The sequence below is a fragment of the Panthera uncia genome, unplaced genomic scaffold, assembly GCF_023721935.1.
Source record: "Panthera uncia isolate 11264 unplaced genomic scaffold, Puncia_PCG_1.0 HiC_scaffold_438, whole genome shotgun sequence".
Classification (NCBI taxonomy): Eukaryota; Metazoa; Chordata; class Mammalia; order Carnivora; family Felidae; genus Panthera; species Panthera uncia.
In genome coordinates, this window is record NW_026059581.1 from 1 (window position 1) to 13080 (window position 13080).

At 39.5% G+C, this 13080-nt stretch overlaps 1 protein-coding gene across 1 annotated transcript; it reads left to right on the plus strand.

Moving 5' to 3' along the window:
• Positions 1–5206: 5206 nt before the first annotated feature.
• LOC125918099 (molybdopterin synthase catalytic subunit) lies at positions 5207–12691 on the plus strand. The gene is made up of 4 exons (XM_049624145.1): positions 5207–5357; positions 5884–6034; positions 6777–6900; positions 9490–12691. Exons 1-4 carry the CDS (start codon positions 5237–5239, stop codon positions 9556–9558), a joined length of 465 nt encoding a protein of 154 aa, XP_049480102.1. The 5' UTR covers positions 5207–5236; the 3' UTR covers positions 9559–12691.
• Positions 12692–13080: the final 389 nt, after the last annotated feature.

Below are 13080 nucleotides of genomic sequence, written 5' to 3' on the forward strand. Positions count from 1 at the left end.
GATTGTTTTATATGTGTGGGTGCCTCTGAATTGGGTGTATAGACATTTATAATTGTTAGCTCTTCTTGATGGATAGACCCTGTAATTATGATATAATGCTCTTCTTCATCTCTTGTTACAACCTTTAGTTTAAAATCTAGTTTGTCTGACACAAGTATGGCTCCTCCATCTTTCTTTTGACTTCCAGTAGCATGATAGATGGTTCTCCATTCCCTCACTTTTAATCTGAAGGTGTCCTCAGGTCTAAAATGAGTCTCTTGTAGACAGCAGATAGATGCCTCTTGTTTTTTTATCCATTCTGATACCCTGTGTCTTTTGATTGGAGCATTTAGTCCATTTACATTCAGTGTTATTATTGATATGAATTTAGAGTCATTGTGTTATCTGTAGGTTTCATGCTTGTAGTGATGTCTTTGGTCCTTTGTGGTCTTTGCATCGTTCCACTCACAGAGACCCCTTAGGATCGCTTGCAAGACTGGTTTAGTGGTCATGAATTCCTTCGGTTTTTGTTTGTCTGGGAAAACCTTTATCTCTCCTTCTATTCTGAATGACCGGCTTGGTGGATAAAGGATTCTTGGCTGCATATTTTTCCTATTCAGCACATTGAAAATTTCCTGCCACTCGTTTCTGGCATGCCAAGTTTCAGTAGATAGGTCTGCTACTGTCCTTACGTGTCTACCCTTATAAGTTAAGGCCCGTTTATCCCTAGCTGCTTTCAGAATTCTTTCTTTATCTTTGTGTTTTGCCCGTTTCACTATGATATGTTGTACAGAAGATCAATTCAAATTATGTCTGAAGGGAGTTCTCTGTGCCTCCTGGATTTCAGTGTCTGTTTCCTTCCCCAGATTGGGGGAAGTTCTCAGCTATGATTTGTTCAAGTATCCCTTCCACCCCTTTCTCTGTCTCTTCTTTTTCTGGAACTCCTGTGATACGGATACGATTATGTTTCATTGATTCAGTTAGTTCTCTAATTCTCCCCTTGTGGTCCAGAATAGTTTTATCTCTTTTTCTCAGCTTCATCTTTTTCCATATTTTTTCTTCTGTTTTACTTATTCTTCTCCCTGCCTCTTCAATCCTCACTGTTACTACCTCTAGTTTATTTTGCACCTCATTTATAGCAGTTTTAAATCATCATGAGTATTTTTTAGTTCCTTGATCTCTGCAGCAATAGATTCTCTGCTGTCTTCTATGTTTTTTTCAAGCTCAGCGATTAATCTTATGACTATTATTCTAAATTCTTGTTCAGTTATATTGTTTATGTGTTTTGATCGATTCTTCAGCTTTCATTTCTTCCCGGAATTTCTTTTGAGAATTATTCTGTTTCATCATTTTGGCTAGTTTTCTTTTCTTTCTGTCTTTTTTTTTATTGATCAAAGTCTATTGTAAATTTCTTTTTAATTTTATTTTTAATTTTTTAAACTTTACATCTGAATTACTTACCATATAATGAAACAATGATTTCAGGAGTAGATTCCTTAATGCCCCTTACCCATTTAGCCCATCTCCCCTCCCACAACCCCTTTAGCAACCTTCAGTTTCTTCTCCATATTTATGAATCTCTTCTGTTTTGTCCACCTCCCTGTTTTTATATTATTTTTGTTTCCGTTCTGTTTTGTCTCTTAAAGTCCTCATATGAGTGAAGTCATATGATTTTTGTCTTTCTCTGACTAATTTCACTTAGCATGATACCCTCCAGTTCCATTCATGTAGTTGCAAATGGCAAGATTTCATTCTTGATTGCCGAGTAATACTCCATTACACACACACACACACACACACACACACGCCACCTTTTATTTATCCATTCATCCATCAGTGGACATTTGGGCTCTCTCCATACTTTGGCTATTGTTGATAGTGCTGCTGTAAACATGGGGGTGTCCCTTCAAAACAGCACACCTGTATCCCATGGATAAATGCCTAGTAGTGCAATTGCTGGGTGGTAGGGTAGTTCTAGTTTTAGTTTTTTGAGGAACCTCCATACTGTTTTCCAGAGTGGCTGCACCAGCTTGTATTCCCACCAACAATGCAAAAGAGATCCTCTTTCTCCGCATCCTCACCAACATCTGTTGTTGCCTGACTTGTTAATGTTAGTCATTCTGACAGGTGTAAGGTGGTATCTCATTGTGGTTTTGATTTGTATTTCCCTGATGATGAGTGATGTTGAGCATTTTTTCATGTGTTGGTTGGCCATCTGGATGTCTTCCTTGGAGAAGTGTCTATTCACGTCTTTTGCCCATTTCTTCACTGGATTAGTTGTTTTTTGGGTGTTGAGTTTGATAAGTTCTTTATAGATTTTGGATACTAACCCTTTATTTGATATGTCATTTGCAAATATCTTCTCCCATTCTGTCGGTTGACTTTTAATTTTGCTGATTGTTTCCTTCGCTGTGCAGAAGCTTTTTATTTTGATGAGGTCCCAGTAGTTCATTTTTGAATTTTGGCTAGTTTTCTGTCCCTTGTGTGTTTTAAAAGCTTGTTATGTGGCCTGCACCTGTGAGCACTACTATATTAAAGAGGGATCATACATTGTCCAGGGCCTGGCCCTTCAGGAGCTGTTTTTTGGAGTGTTACTTGCTGTCTGTTGTTGTGACTCTGGTTGCTTTTTCTCCCTACTCGTAGTGATCCTTTGGACCCTCCACCAGGTGTGCTTTGATTTGTTCGTTGAAGTAGCCCTCGAAAAGAAAACAAAGAAACAAATACAAAAAGAAAAAACATCAGCTGTAGCAAAACAACGGGGTTGAGGCATTGTTGATGGAAGAGGTCTTATCCCAGACAAAGAGAGAAATGACAGCGGCAGGGAAGAAGAAAAGAAAAGTGAGCAGGCAGAGAAACTCTACAGCTTATTCCAGAGAGAGAGGAAAATAAAGAGATATAGAACAAGTATAAAGAGAATAGATTAAATATGTCTGCTTACGTAAACCAATAACCAGAATAACCAGACTACAGGAGAGAAGAAGTAAGAAGGAGAAAAGGAAGAAAAATAAATAAATAAAATATATACATATATAATAAGAATTGTCCAAGAATTAAATCAGGCAGTGCAATGCCGCTGGGTGCCTTGGAACTGGTGGCAGTGCTGATCTGGAGGAGCAGCTCTCTGGTTTGTTAGTGTCAATCCCGCTTTGGTAGATACACAGTTACCAGGTATGGAGGGGCATGGTTTGGTGTAGGCATCTCCCGCCTCCACTGTGGGGCCCACAGACCGATCCCTGAGGACCCATCTTGGTGGTGATGGCGAGAAAAATGGCGACACCACAGTCTCCGCTCCATCGTCCGGCTGTCCCAAAGCACTCTGTTCAGACCATGTTTGCAGTGCTGCAGGCACGAACAAGGCTGTTTGTTCTGCTCCCCCGACCCCATGCCTCCCTGGCGCTCGGCTGGGACTTAAACCCCGATGTTTTACAGATTCTCTCTCCATACACCTGGGATCTGGGGAAGTGCCACTCGGTGCCACCGATATATGGCTTATGGCTGGTGGGCGCAGGCAGTCTTTGTCCTTTGAAAGGTTATATACCTTCTTCCCACAGCACTCCAGGAAGGGGATTGCTTTCTCCCACTGTGGACTGTGCCTCTGAACTAGTTACTGAGCCTGGGGAAAGCCCGCGGTTAGAGATTGGATCTTTCTCCCTCCCGGTCTGTGGTTTTTCTCTTGTTTAGATACAGTCCTAGGCGTCCCCAGCCTCTGTTTCTCTTCCCTTTGTCTCTCCGCAGAAAGGGATCCCTTCCCTCCATGCCTACACGGCCTGTTTTATCTCTTCCAGTTTGCAGTCACGCATCTGTGGCCTGCCAGGTTGTCCCCGTGGGTCCCTGGAGACATCTTTGTCACTCTGCAGCCCTGACTCTTGGAATTCGAAGTCCTTTGGCCTTAACACTGCTGTGTTTGAGAGACAAGGGAACTTTGGGTCCCCCTACTACTACACCATGTTGGATCCCCTCCCTAACATGTGGTTTTAGAATCCACATCCTTACAGAATCAAAGTGGTAGGAATTTGGTATGGTTTGACGTTCACAGACCATGTTCATGTTACATGTAAGTTATTGTAAGAAGCTCAGGTGCCATGTACAGGAGGTTGAAACATCCTGGAACCCAGTGGAATGTGAATATTTGTGCTTTTCTTTCTTTCCAGTAGCTGGAAGTATAGGGAAAAAGACATTGGATTTAGTGGGATTCCTTGGTTGGAACCACATTGAAGGAGTGCTTAACTCCCCTGAGCCTTCTCTCTCTTGCCTTTCATTGTGAATGAAATCCCGCAGGATTTATGATTATATCCAGACTCCTCATCCGGCAAGACCCGGCCCACGTGCCCACCCTCAGCCCATCTGTTCTCTCCCTCACATCCTGAGCTCCAGCCTCCCTGCAGGTTCTGGAGGCTTTGTATTTGCCATTCCCTGTCTCTGCCTGGGTGTCTGTTCTTCTGTTTCTTTACAGGCTGCTTTCTTTCAGGTCTCACCTCTCTATAGTATGTCTTCAGAAAGGCTTTCTTTGACCCTCTTAAATAGCCCCTTCCCCAGCACCCATGCTCTGTCTCAGAACCCTGTTTATTTTTATAAGTTACCCCTATTTATATTTTTTGTTTATTGCTTTGTTTCTCCCATTCCCATATAGGTGCCCTGAGCGCAGGAGGCAGGTTTTTTGTTCCCTGGTCCTTGTGTGTGGGGTTAGTCACTTAGTGAGAATGTAATAGATGCTTGATAAATGAAATGAGAAATGCATGGCAGAGGACTTTGTAGGACATCTGGTGATAGGCACGCAGTTCATTTCCTTATTTCCTCCGTTACTTAACTAGGATTATGCCCGGTTATGAAATGAACTGAGTTCCTGTGGAGTCACCATTGCTTCTGTTCTCCCTCTCTCCCTTTTGGATAAAGAAAAAACCAGTCCTAGGTGTAGTGCATGGTGATGTAGTGATCAGAGGTGATATGTGTGTGTGGCTGAAGGTGTCGATGTCTGACCTATACTACGATAGGAGATAAGAGTAGCAATTCCAGAATTTGGAATAAAGTGGCATATGAGGTAGATTACAGTTCCTTTTATATATCCTGCTTGATTCATTGGGGATATTTATAAATATGTTGAGTTTTGCTAAAATTTTACACTTGTTTTTATCATTCAGTTCAAACCATGACTTCTATCACATCTAATGTACAAAAAATATAAATTGAAACACAGTTGAGTTGGGTGTTTTGCCTGTAGTACCAATGTTAAGGTTTGTTAATATCTTCCAGGAAAGATATGAATGAAATTGAAGAGAAATCTAAAGATATAATAAAATTCACTGCTGAGAAACTCTCCATAGATGAAGTCTCACAGTTGGTGGTTTCTCCACTCTGTGGTGCAGTATCCCTGTTTGTAGGTAAGTTGTGATTTTCACAGTGTGGGTTGACTGCATAAGACAATAGAAATCAGCAAGTGTTTTCCATGTTCAGTGTTAATAGAGGATTTTAAGATACTAAGAGCAGTAACCCATGGTGGGTAGACACTTTTTAATTTTTATTCAGATTCAAACCAACCTGTGTTAAAGGCATTAAAAGAGTAGAATAAGAGTCATTATTTTCAGGGAGAATTCTGTATGTTCCAAATATTGAGGGGAAAAAATGGTGGTGATACTAACTTAATGATAGTCCTGGGAGCATAATGTTTCCCATCCTGGTTTGTCCTATGAGTATTTTTGATACGTTTGCCTCATTAGCGACATTGTATTTCCTCATCTTTATGATAATTATTTTTTGGTTTTCTAACCAAATGTTTGTTTTTAGAAAATTTGAAAGCAATTCGTAGGCAAATTGGTGTGCTGCTGAAATAATCCTTTTTTCTATTAATGTGTTATTTCTATTGTAAGGAAACCTTAATATTTTTCTTTTTCTTTCTTTTTTTTTTAGGGACTACAAGAAATAACTTTGAAGGGAAAAAAGTCATTAGCTTAGAATATGAAGCATATCTACCAATGGCGGAAAATGAAATCAGAAAAATTTGTAGTGACATTAGGCAGAAATGGCCAGTCAAACACATAGCAGTGTTTCATAGACTTGGGTATGATTTCCTTTAGCAATTAAATAGTTAATTGCATTTGTTTTCCATCATTGTGCTATTTTAATTCTGGAATCTTCTGTAGGAATCCTATATTAGCATGAGAGGAAGGTTTGTGTATTATTCTGGCAGACAGGCAGACAGTGGATAGCACCTCAAGGGCTGTTTGTTTCATTGTAACATCTGGAGAGTGCCTGATGCTAAAACAAAGTCCAAATGTGCCAAACTCGAAAAAGCCTTGTGCAGACACAAGGCCTGTGCTAATGTGTGCTAAAGTCCTTGAGGCCTTTTAAGAATTGTTTTATAGTCTGGACTCTATTTGTATGATAAGTCTGTTAATAGATTTTTTTTAATGTAGTGCCTTTGAAGGTCATTAAATTAGTTGCCTGTTTATACCACTAAGAAGAGTGGAGTTCTAGACTTTAAAAAGAGCCCAGCAATTGAGACTCCATTTCTGTTATATTACATTAGTTGTTATTTTGTTATTAAAAACTAAATTTCATCAATTCTATTCTTTAATATTTGTTTCTATTTAATATACTAACAAATTAGGCACAACCTCAACATCCCCTCTGCTGAATGCAAACGGGATAAATTACTGTTTTTTAATTAACCTGAAGTTTAAAGTAGAACTGGATATTTAGTTGTAAGAATGCTTTGCTGGAATTTTTTTTTCATGTGTTTAATATCCTTTAACATGTGGATTCAGAAGAGATGGCAATTTTTCTTCTTCATTTTGTTAAAGCTTAGTTCCAGTGTCTGAAGCAAGCATTATCATTGCTGTGTCCTCGGCCCATAGGACTTCATCCCTTGAAGCTGTGAGCTATGCCATTGATACTTTAAAAGCCAAGGTGCCCATATGGAAAAAGGTAAGGAAATATCTAATTTTGCCATTTGGACATGGTTTTTCTCACAAATTGTTTAAAAGATAAGGAATGAGATTACATGTAGAACTTGTATTCTAGGGTCTTCCCTGACTCTATAGAATTGTGTTTTCTTTATCTGAAATAGTATTTATGTAATATCTCCTTTCCAAAGTTTGTTAAGCATGAAAAGTACATGCCCCAAAGAAATGCATGGCACAGATTAGGCCTCAATAGTTGGTAACAATTGGAATTCCTTGTCTGGACTTTTCCATTGGTTCATATATGAATTCATTCACTTTGGATTAGAATTCCCTTGAGTTAGTCCTGTGGAGAGTGATAATAATGCACAGCTGTTCAGCAATAGGTAAACAAGATTTCTCGAGGCAAAAGAGCAAGCAACATTCTAGAATTTCTTAGGAAAAAAGAGTGGGGTATTGCCTCTTTGGAGAAAATGCATAGTGAGTGGATTTTCAGACATAAATAGGAAATTCTAGTTTGTTTTCTGTCAACACATCAAACCAATCAGTAAGAGTGAATCTCTGGTTAAAGAGGACATTCTGAAGGGATGAAAAGACCCAACTCCTTAAGTTCTTCCATGGTGTAGTAACAGTAACAGTAACAGTGGGGTTGTTCTGAACTCTCAAACTTGTAATTGCCTTTAAGACTCTAGAATTGCCCACAGCATTTTGGCTGGGTAGCAAAGCCAAGGAGGGAATTAACATCTCAGATCAGAGGGCAGAGCGTGTCTTTCCTAGGAGCCTGCTGGCTCCGTTTGTGGTAGAGATGAACAAATTGGACTCTTACACAGGACCTATGAAACCCAGTGACCATGTTTTCTGAACAAAAACTGAAACTGGGGTGCCTGGGTGACTCAATTGGTTAAGCGACCAGCTTCGGCTCAGGTCATGTTCTCACAGTTCGTGAGTTCGAGCCCTGCATCGGGCTCTGTACTGACAGCTCAGAGCCTGGAGCCTGCTTCTGATTCTGTGTCTCCCTCTCTCTCTGCCCCTTCCCTGCTCATGCTCTGTCTCTCTCTCAAAAATAAAGATTAAAAAAAATTTTGAAATGAATAAAAACTGACACCTGTTCTTATAAGGGGATACTTTGGGATTTGAAGATAGGATTTGTGACAGAAAACAGTCTCTGTGAAGCTCAGCTGTATGGTGGCTTTGCTTTGAACAAAGCTGCCACCATTTTGATAGACTACATGAGGCAGTCTCCTGAATAGAGTGAGTCAGGGAGAGCATTCTCCATTGAGTTGTGAATCTGGGTGGCAGAGGTAGCTTTTTTTTTTTTAATTAATTTTAATTTAATTTTTTCAGATAGTACAAGCAGGGGAGAGGGACAGAAGAAGAGAACCTTTTTTTATTTTTTAAATGTTATTTATCTTGAGAGAGAGAAAGAACACATGCATAGGGGAGGGACAGAGAAGGAGAGAGAGAGAGAGAGAGAGAAAGAGAAAGAGAAAGAGAAAGAGAATATCCTAAGCAGGCTCTGTGCTGTCAGCGCAGAACCCAACAATCCATGAGAGCATGATCTGAGCTGAAATCAAGAATCAGATGCTTAACCTGCTGAGCCACCCAGGTGGCTTAAGAGAGAATCTTAAGCAGGATCCATGCTTAGTGCGGAACCCAATGTGGGACTTGATCCCATGACCCTGGGATCATGATCTGAGCCCAAATCAGAAGTCGAACACTCAACCACCTGAGTCATCAGGCACCCCAGTAGCTCTCCTTACCAAGGAGAAAGAATGGACAGCCTGCCCATAGAAAGTAGATGAGAGAGTAGGTCCCTGGAATAAGAGGAGGGTGGGCAGGATTGGGGCATCCTCTCATCTTTATACTTCAAGGTCTAGCTGAGCTTTCTGTTTACTTTTCTGTCTGTAGAGGTTGAGAGGGTATATACAGTGTTCAGAGGAAGGTCAAATTTGGATTTCTGTCCCTCAGAAATAGGATTTGACTGGAGATTGAGAAGAAAGATTGATACATTCTTATTCCCCTCCCTTCCGAGTATCATCTCAGTTTGTGTCGGGTTCTAGTCCCACCTGTGCTTTGAGATCATTGGTGAAATAGCCGGGTAGGCAGGTAGGTGGGGCACACACTTACAAAGCAATTGTCAATTGTCTCTAGGGTAGAGCCCAAACCTGCTTAAGAACTTCTGTGGGTGGTCACTTAATTTCACACCTAGTGGAAATATTCCATCAGCCTGTGGAAAAGCATATATAGAAATGCTGAAGTAGATGTGTTTGGAAAGAAAAAAGTGTTTAAAATTATTAAAGACCTTGCATCTTCCCTGTGTAACCTTGCTCAGGCTGTCTCCTGACATGGTCCCAAATGGAATTGTTTATTCCATTCTGTGGTTGTACCTTGCCTTGTTAAGTCTTCATGTCAGTGTTTCTCCCACTGGATTGGGGTCTTTAAGTGGAGGGAACAGATTTATTCAGTTTTCTCCTTTCAGTGCCTCAAACAAATATTTATTGGATTGTTGGAAGAGTAGCAGATTTAACTAGATTCATTTGCCTGAATTTTTCTGATGCAGTTGAATTTGTTAAGCCACTCTGTTTTGAATACCTGTTATGGTTCTGTTTTTCAGGAAATGTATGAAGAATCATCATCATCTTGGAAAAGAAACAAAGAGTGCTTTTGGACAGCCAGTGATTAATTCACACATTTTTTTTTTTAGAGAACTAAAATTAAACTTGGTAAACTGTCTTTAATCACATTTTGATTTTTCTTTTCTAGAAGTTAAGCTAGTTTACTGAAACACAGTCTCTTGTGTTACACCAGTGGGACAAAAGGGAGAAAAAAAAATGAGTGTTAGGATGAAGGCTTATGCAGGAGCCACAGATAGAGAAAAGACTTTAGGGAAAAAATGGTAGAGTAAATTTAAATGTGAGGAAAGATGCCTGTGGTAGACATACCATTCCATGAAGTAGGAAATTTAAATTACTTATATATTTTTTTCAATGAGAAGCAAAATGAAAGCATTTTATTTTCTTTGAAAGTAATAGATGGTCAGTGAGTGAAATATTTTGTGATTTTGTGGATATTTTTGTCCTTTGGATATGATGTTAGAGTTCTAGTATATTTCAGTTTATTGTGAGAAGTAGTGGTCAAGAAGCCAGTAGTTTGAGTCTTGATCTCAAATCCTTGAATGAACCTGTTGGAGAATTTGAAAACAGATTCTTAGATGTCTCTCGAATCTAGCTGCTACTTCTGAATCCCACTGCCGCAACTCTCGTCCAAGCCACCGCTCCATTTCTCTTGGACCGTTGTTGTGGCCCTGCTGACAGCACCCCTCCTGACACTCTTCCTTCTCCCATGTGGGTCATTTCATCCTCCTCAGAGCCTTTGGAAAGCTAATCCCATGCTGGAGCCCCACAGTCCTCACCGTGGTCTATGGTCTATATGCTTGGGCTCCTGCCTGCCCCTCACCTTGCTCCAGCCCCCTGCTTTGCTGTGGCTGGTATGTAGTAGGCTTATTCTGTCATAGGGTCCTTCCTTGTCTATTTGTGTAGAATGCTCTTCCCCCAGATATTCCCATAGTCTGCTTCCTCACTATTTCAAGTCCCCAGTTAAATGTTCCCTCCTCAGAGAGCCTTCTCTACCTTATTTAAAACCGGAATCCCCTTCCTTTACTCTGCCTTGTATCTTCTTGTGGCCCTTAATGCTACTGTACTGTAGCATTAGTTGTACTGTATCTATTAGTTTATTCCCATCACCAGACTACAGACTTCTTGAGGTCAGGGACTTGTCTGTCAGGTGTGCCCTAACCACTACCATGCACCAAAAAGTGCTGTTGGTGTTGAGTATTGTGCTCCAATTAAACACACCTGACAGGTGTAGCTGTAGCCCTTATGTGTGTGTAAAGGTATCTGGTTAAATGCATGAGTGGGTAGGTTTCCCCTCCACTTCCTCCCCCTGGGCCATTCTGTAACATCTTACTTAGTTACTTATTGGGCATGGAGTTTGTGAACATGGTATCTTAAGGCAGGAATGATTTATGATGTAGTTAGTTGCTGACCCAGCAGAGGGCAGTAGAGCCAGGGCTAAGGTAAGAGCAACTTGAGTGAGGTTTTTTTAGTCGGTTACTTTTCTATGCAAAAACTTTTTGCATGGAGCCAAAAAGTTCAGTTTAGTTAGCCTTTTTCTTTAAGTTAGGTCAGAGTGGTTCTTAAAGTAGTGTCTGACTTTGAGTACAATTATTTCCATTGCTTAATTGGTATCAGAGTTTAAAATATTAAGGGTTTAAGTTATACGATAGGATGAGGATGGAAGTTTTTAAAATGCTGTTTATAGTTTTTAAAAGGTGATGTAGAGTAAGTAAAAGGAATTACTTTTAAAAAAAAATGAGTAATTATAAAATTATTTTCCAATTTGGGAATACGGGTCTATTCTGTGCCAGAGCTAATGTTCTTTTTGTTCATGGTTGTATTTTAATGTGTGATGTGTACGAGACGCACTGTGATGGTTCTGCAGTCAGCGGCCCTTACGACTTGGTTCACCGGGACTGAGATGGGCAGGGCTGAGGAAGGCGTCTGAGCGATCACCTGATGCGGGAATGGGAGACACGTGTGTATCCATGGAAATGGAAACATGTGCCACCCAAGCTTTGCATTGATGCACCAGTCTGTACAGTGAGGGCCAGTCGGTAAGCTGGATACGTAGCTTTCACAACACCTAATACCTTTAGCATATTTAATCCTTAAAATATTTAAACCCTCCTGCTTACTACTAAAACCAGAGTAGGAAAAAAAAAAAAAAAAAACCCTGAATGTTTTGGCAAGTTGCAATGGTTTGGCCAACTTTTTTTTCTCTCTCTTCCAAGTACACGTTTGGAGAGAGAAGTTGTGCTTTAGAGCAGTGCTTCTCAAACTTTCAATATGGAACGTGATTCGTTGGAGAGTCTTGTTAAACTTCCCTTCGAATTCACTTCTGGATGCCATGGAGATACACGTTTGGTAATGGGCCCCAGATGATGCCGGGCTGCCTATCTGTGGACCACACGTTTAGAAGCAAGGTTTTACATCTAGTCCTTAAACTATGAAGGCAATTGAAGGTTCTTACAAAACAGCCTGTGGTCACTGCTAGTAATGTAAGAAATTAGATACATCCTCATTCTTACATGGAGTCTTGAACGTGTTCTGAAGCAGGGTGAGTGCATACAATAAATACACTGAAATATACGAGCCATAAAATCAGAAGTCCAAAGTCAGTAACTTTATTTTCAAAACAACTTTAATTATAATTTAGTAATGTGGTATGAAGAGTGGTTTATAATTAAAAAACACTTTAGAGTCTCATTCTTAGTTAAGAGCTTTTCTCGTTAATGTTGATTACTTTTCCAATGATTTCTCAGGAATCAAATGAGTTGTGCAACTTGATGAACATGATACATTCATTTTTATATTTTTGGAGAGAAAAAAGGCAAAAACCAGTTAATCAAAAACAAATATACTTAATCACATCTTAAAGATTTATACTTTACATGAAGGAAAATATCCAAGATCCTTTCTCTTTAGAAAATGTACAATTCTAACATAGTCGTGCAATATATACATTTTATCTGTCAAAATAAACCAGGTACAGATGAAAATGTAGCCATATGTAAATATAAAAAAATGGTTTCATCCTTTAAGGTTCAAAGAAGTAGTTAACACTTTTTATTTCAGACTTTACCCTCATGTTTATCTTCTACCTCTAGATGTTTAGTCTTTCAAATTGTTTAAAATGGGTATTTGTCAATACACATGAAGGGCATAGTCCTGAAAAGTCATGTATGCAGGTATTTTTTGTGTGCAAATTGAAAAAGTAAAGTTAGGCCACGGTGCTCAGTTTGAGGGATCCTATTTTCCGTTTAATGTCTTGATATATATATATATTTTTAAGTTTTTTGTTAGAGCGAGTCGGGGAAGGGTGGAGAGAGAATCCTAAGCAGGCTCCGCACCATCAGCGTGGGAGATTTTTAATAACTTACAGCTGTATATCAGGAGAGATAAATACATTATAAAATTATACTTTTTATGATAGTTTTTTGTATAATCACTTAGGTGATTAGGATAAATTGGGTTTAGTTCTTTTTCACAGTTAATAATTTCTATTTTATAAAGAACACTGCCAGCTAGAAAAAAAAATCTCCAGTTCTTTTGCTACTAAAATGAATGATGCACAATTTCAAGTCTCA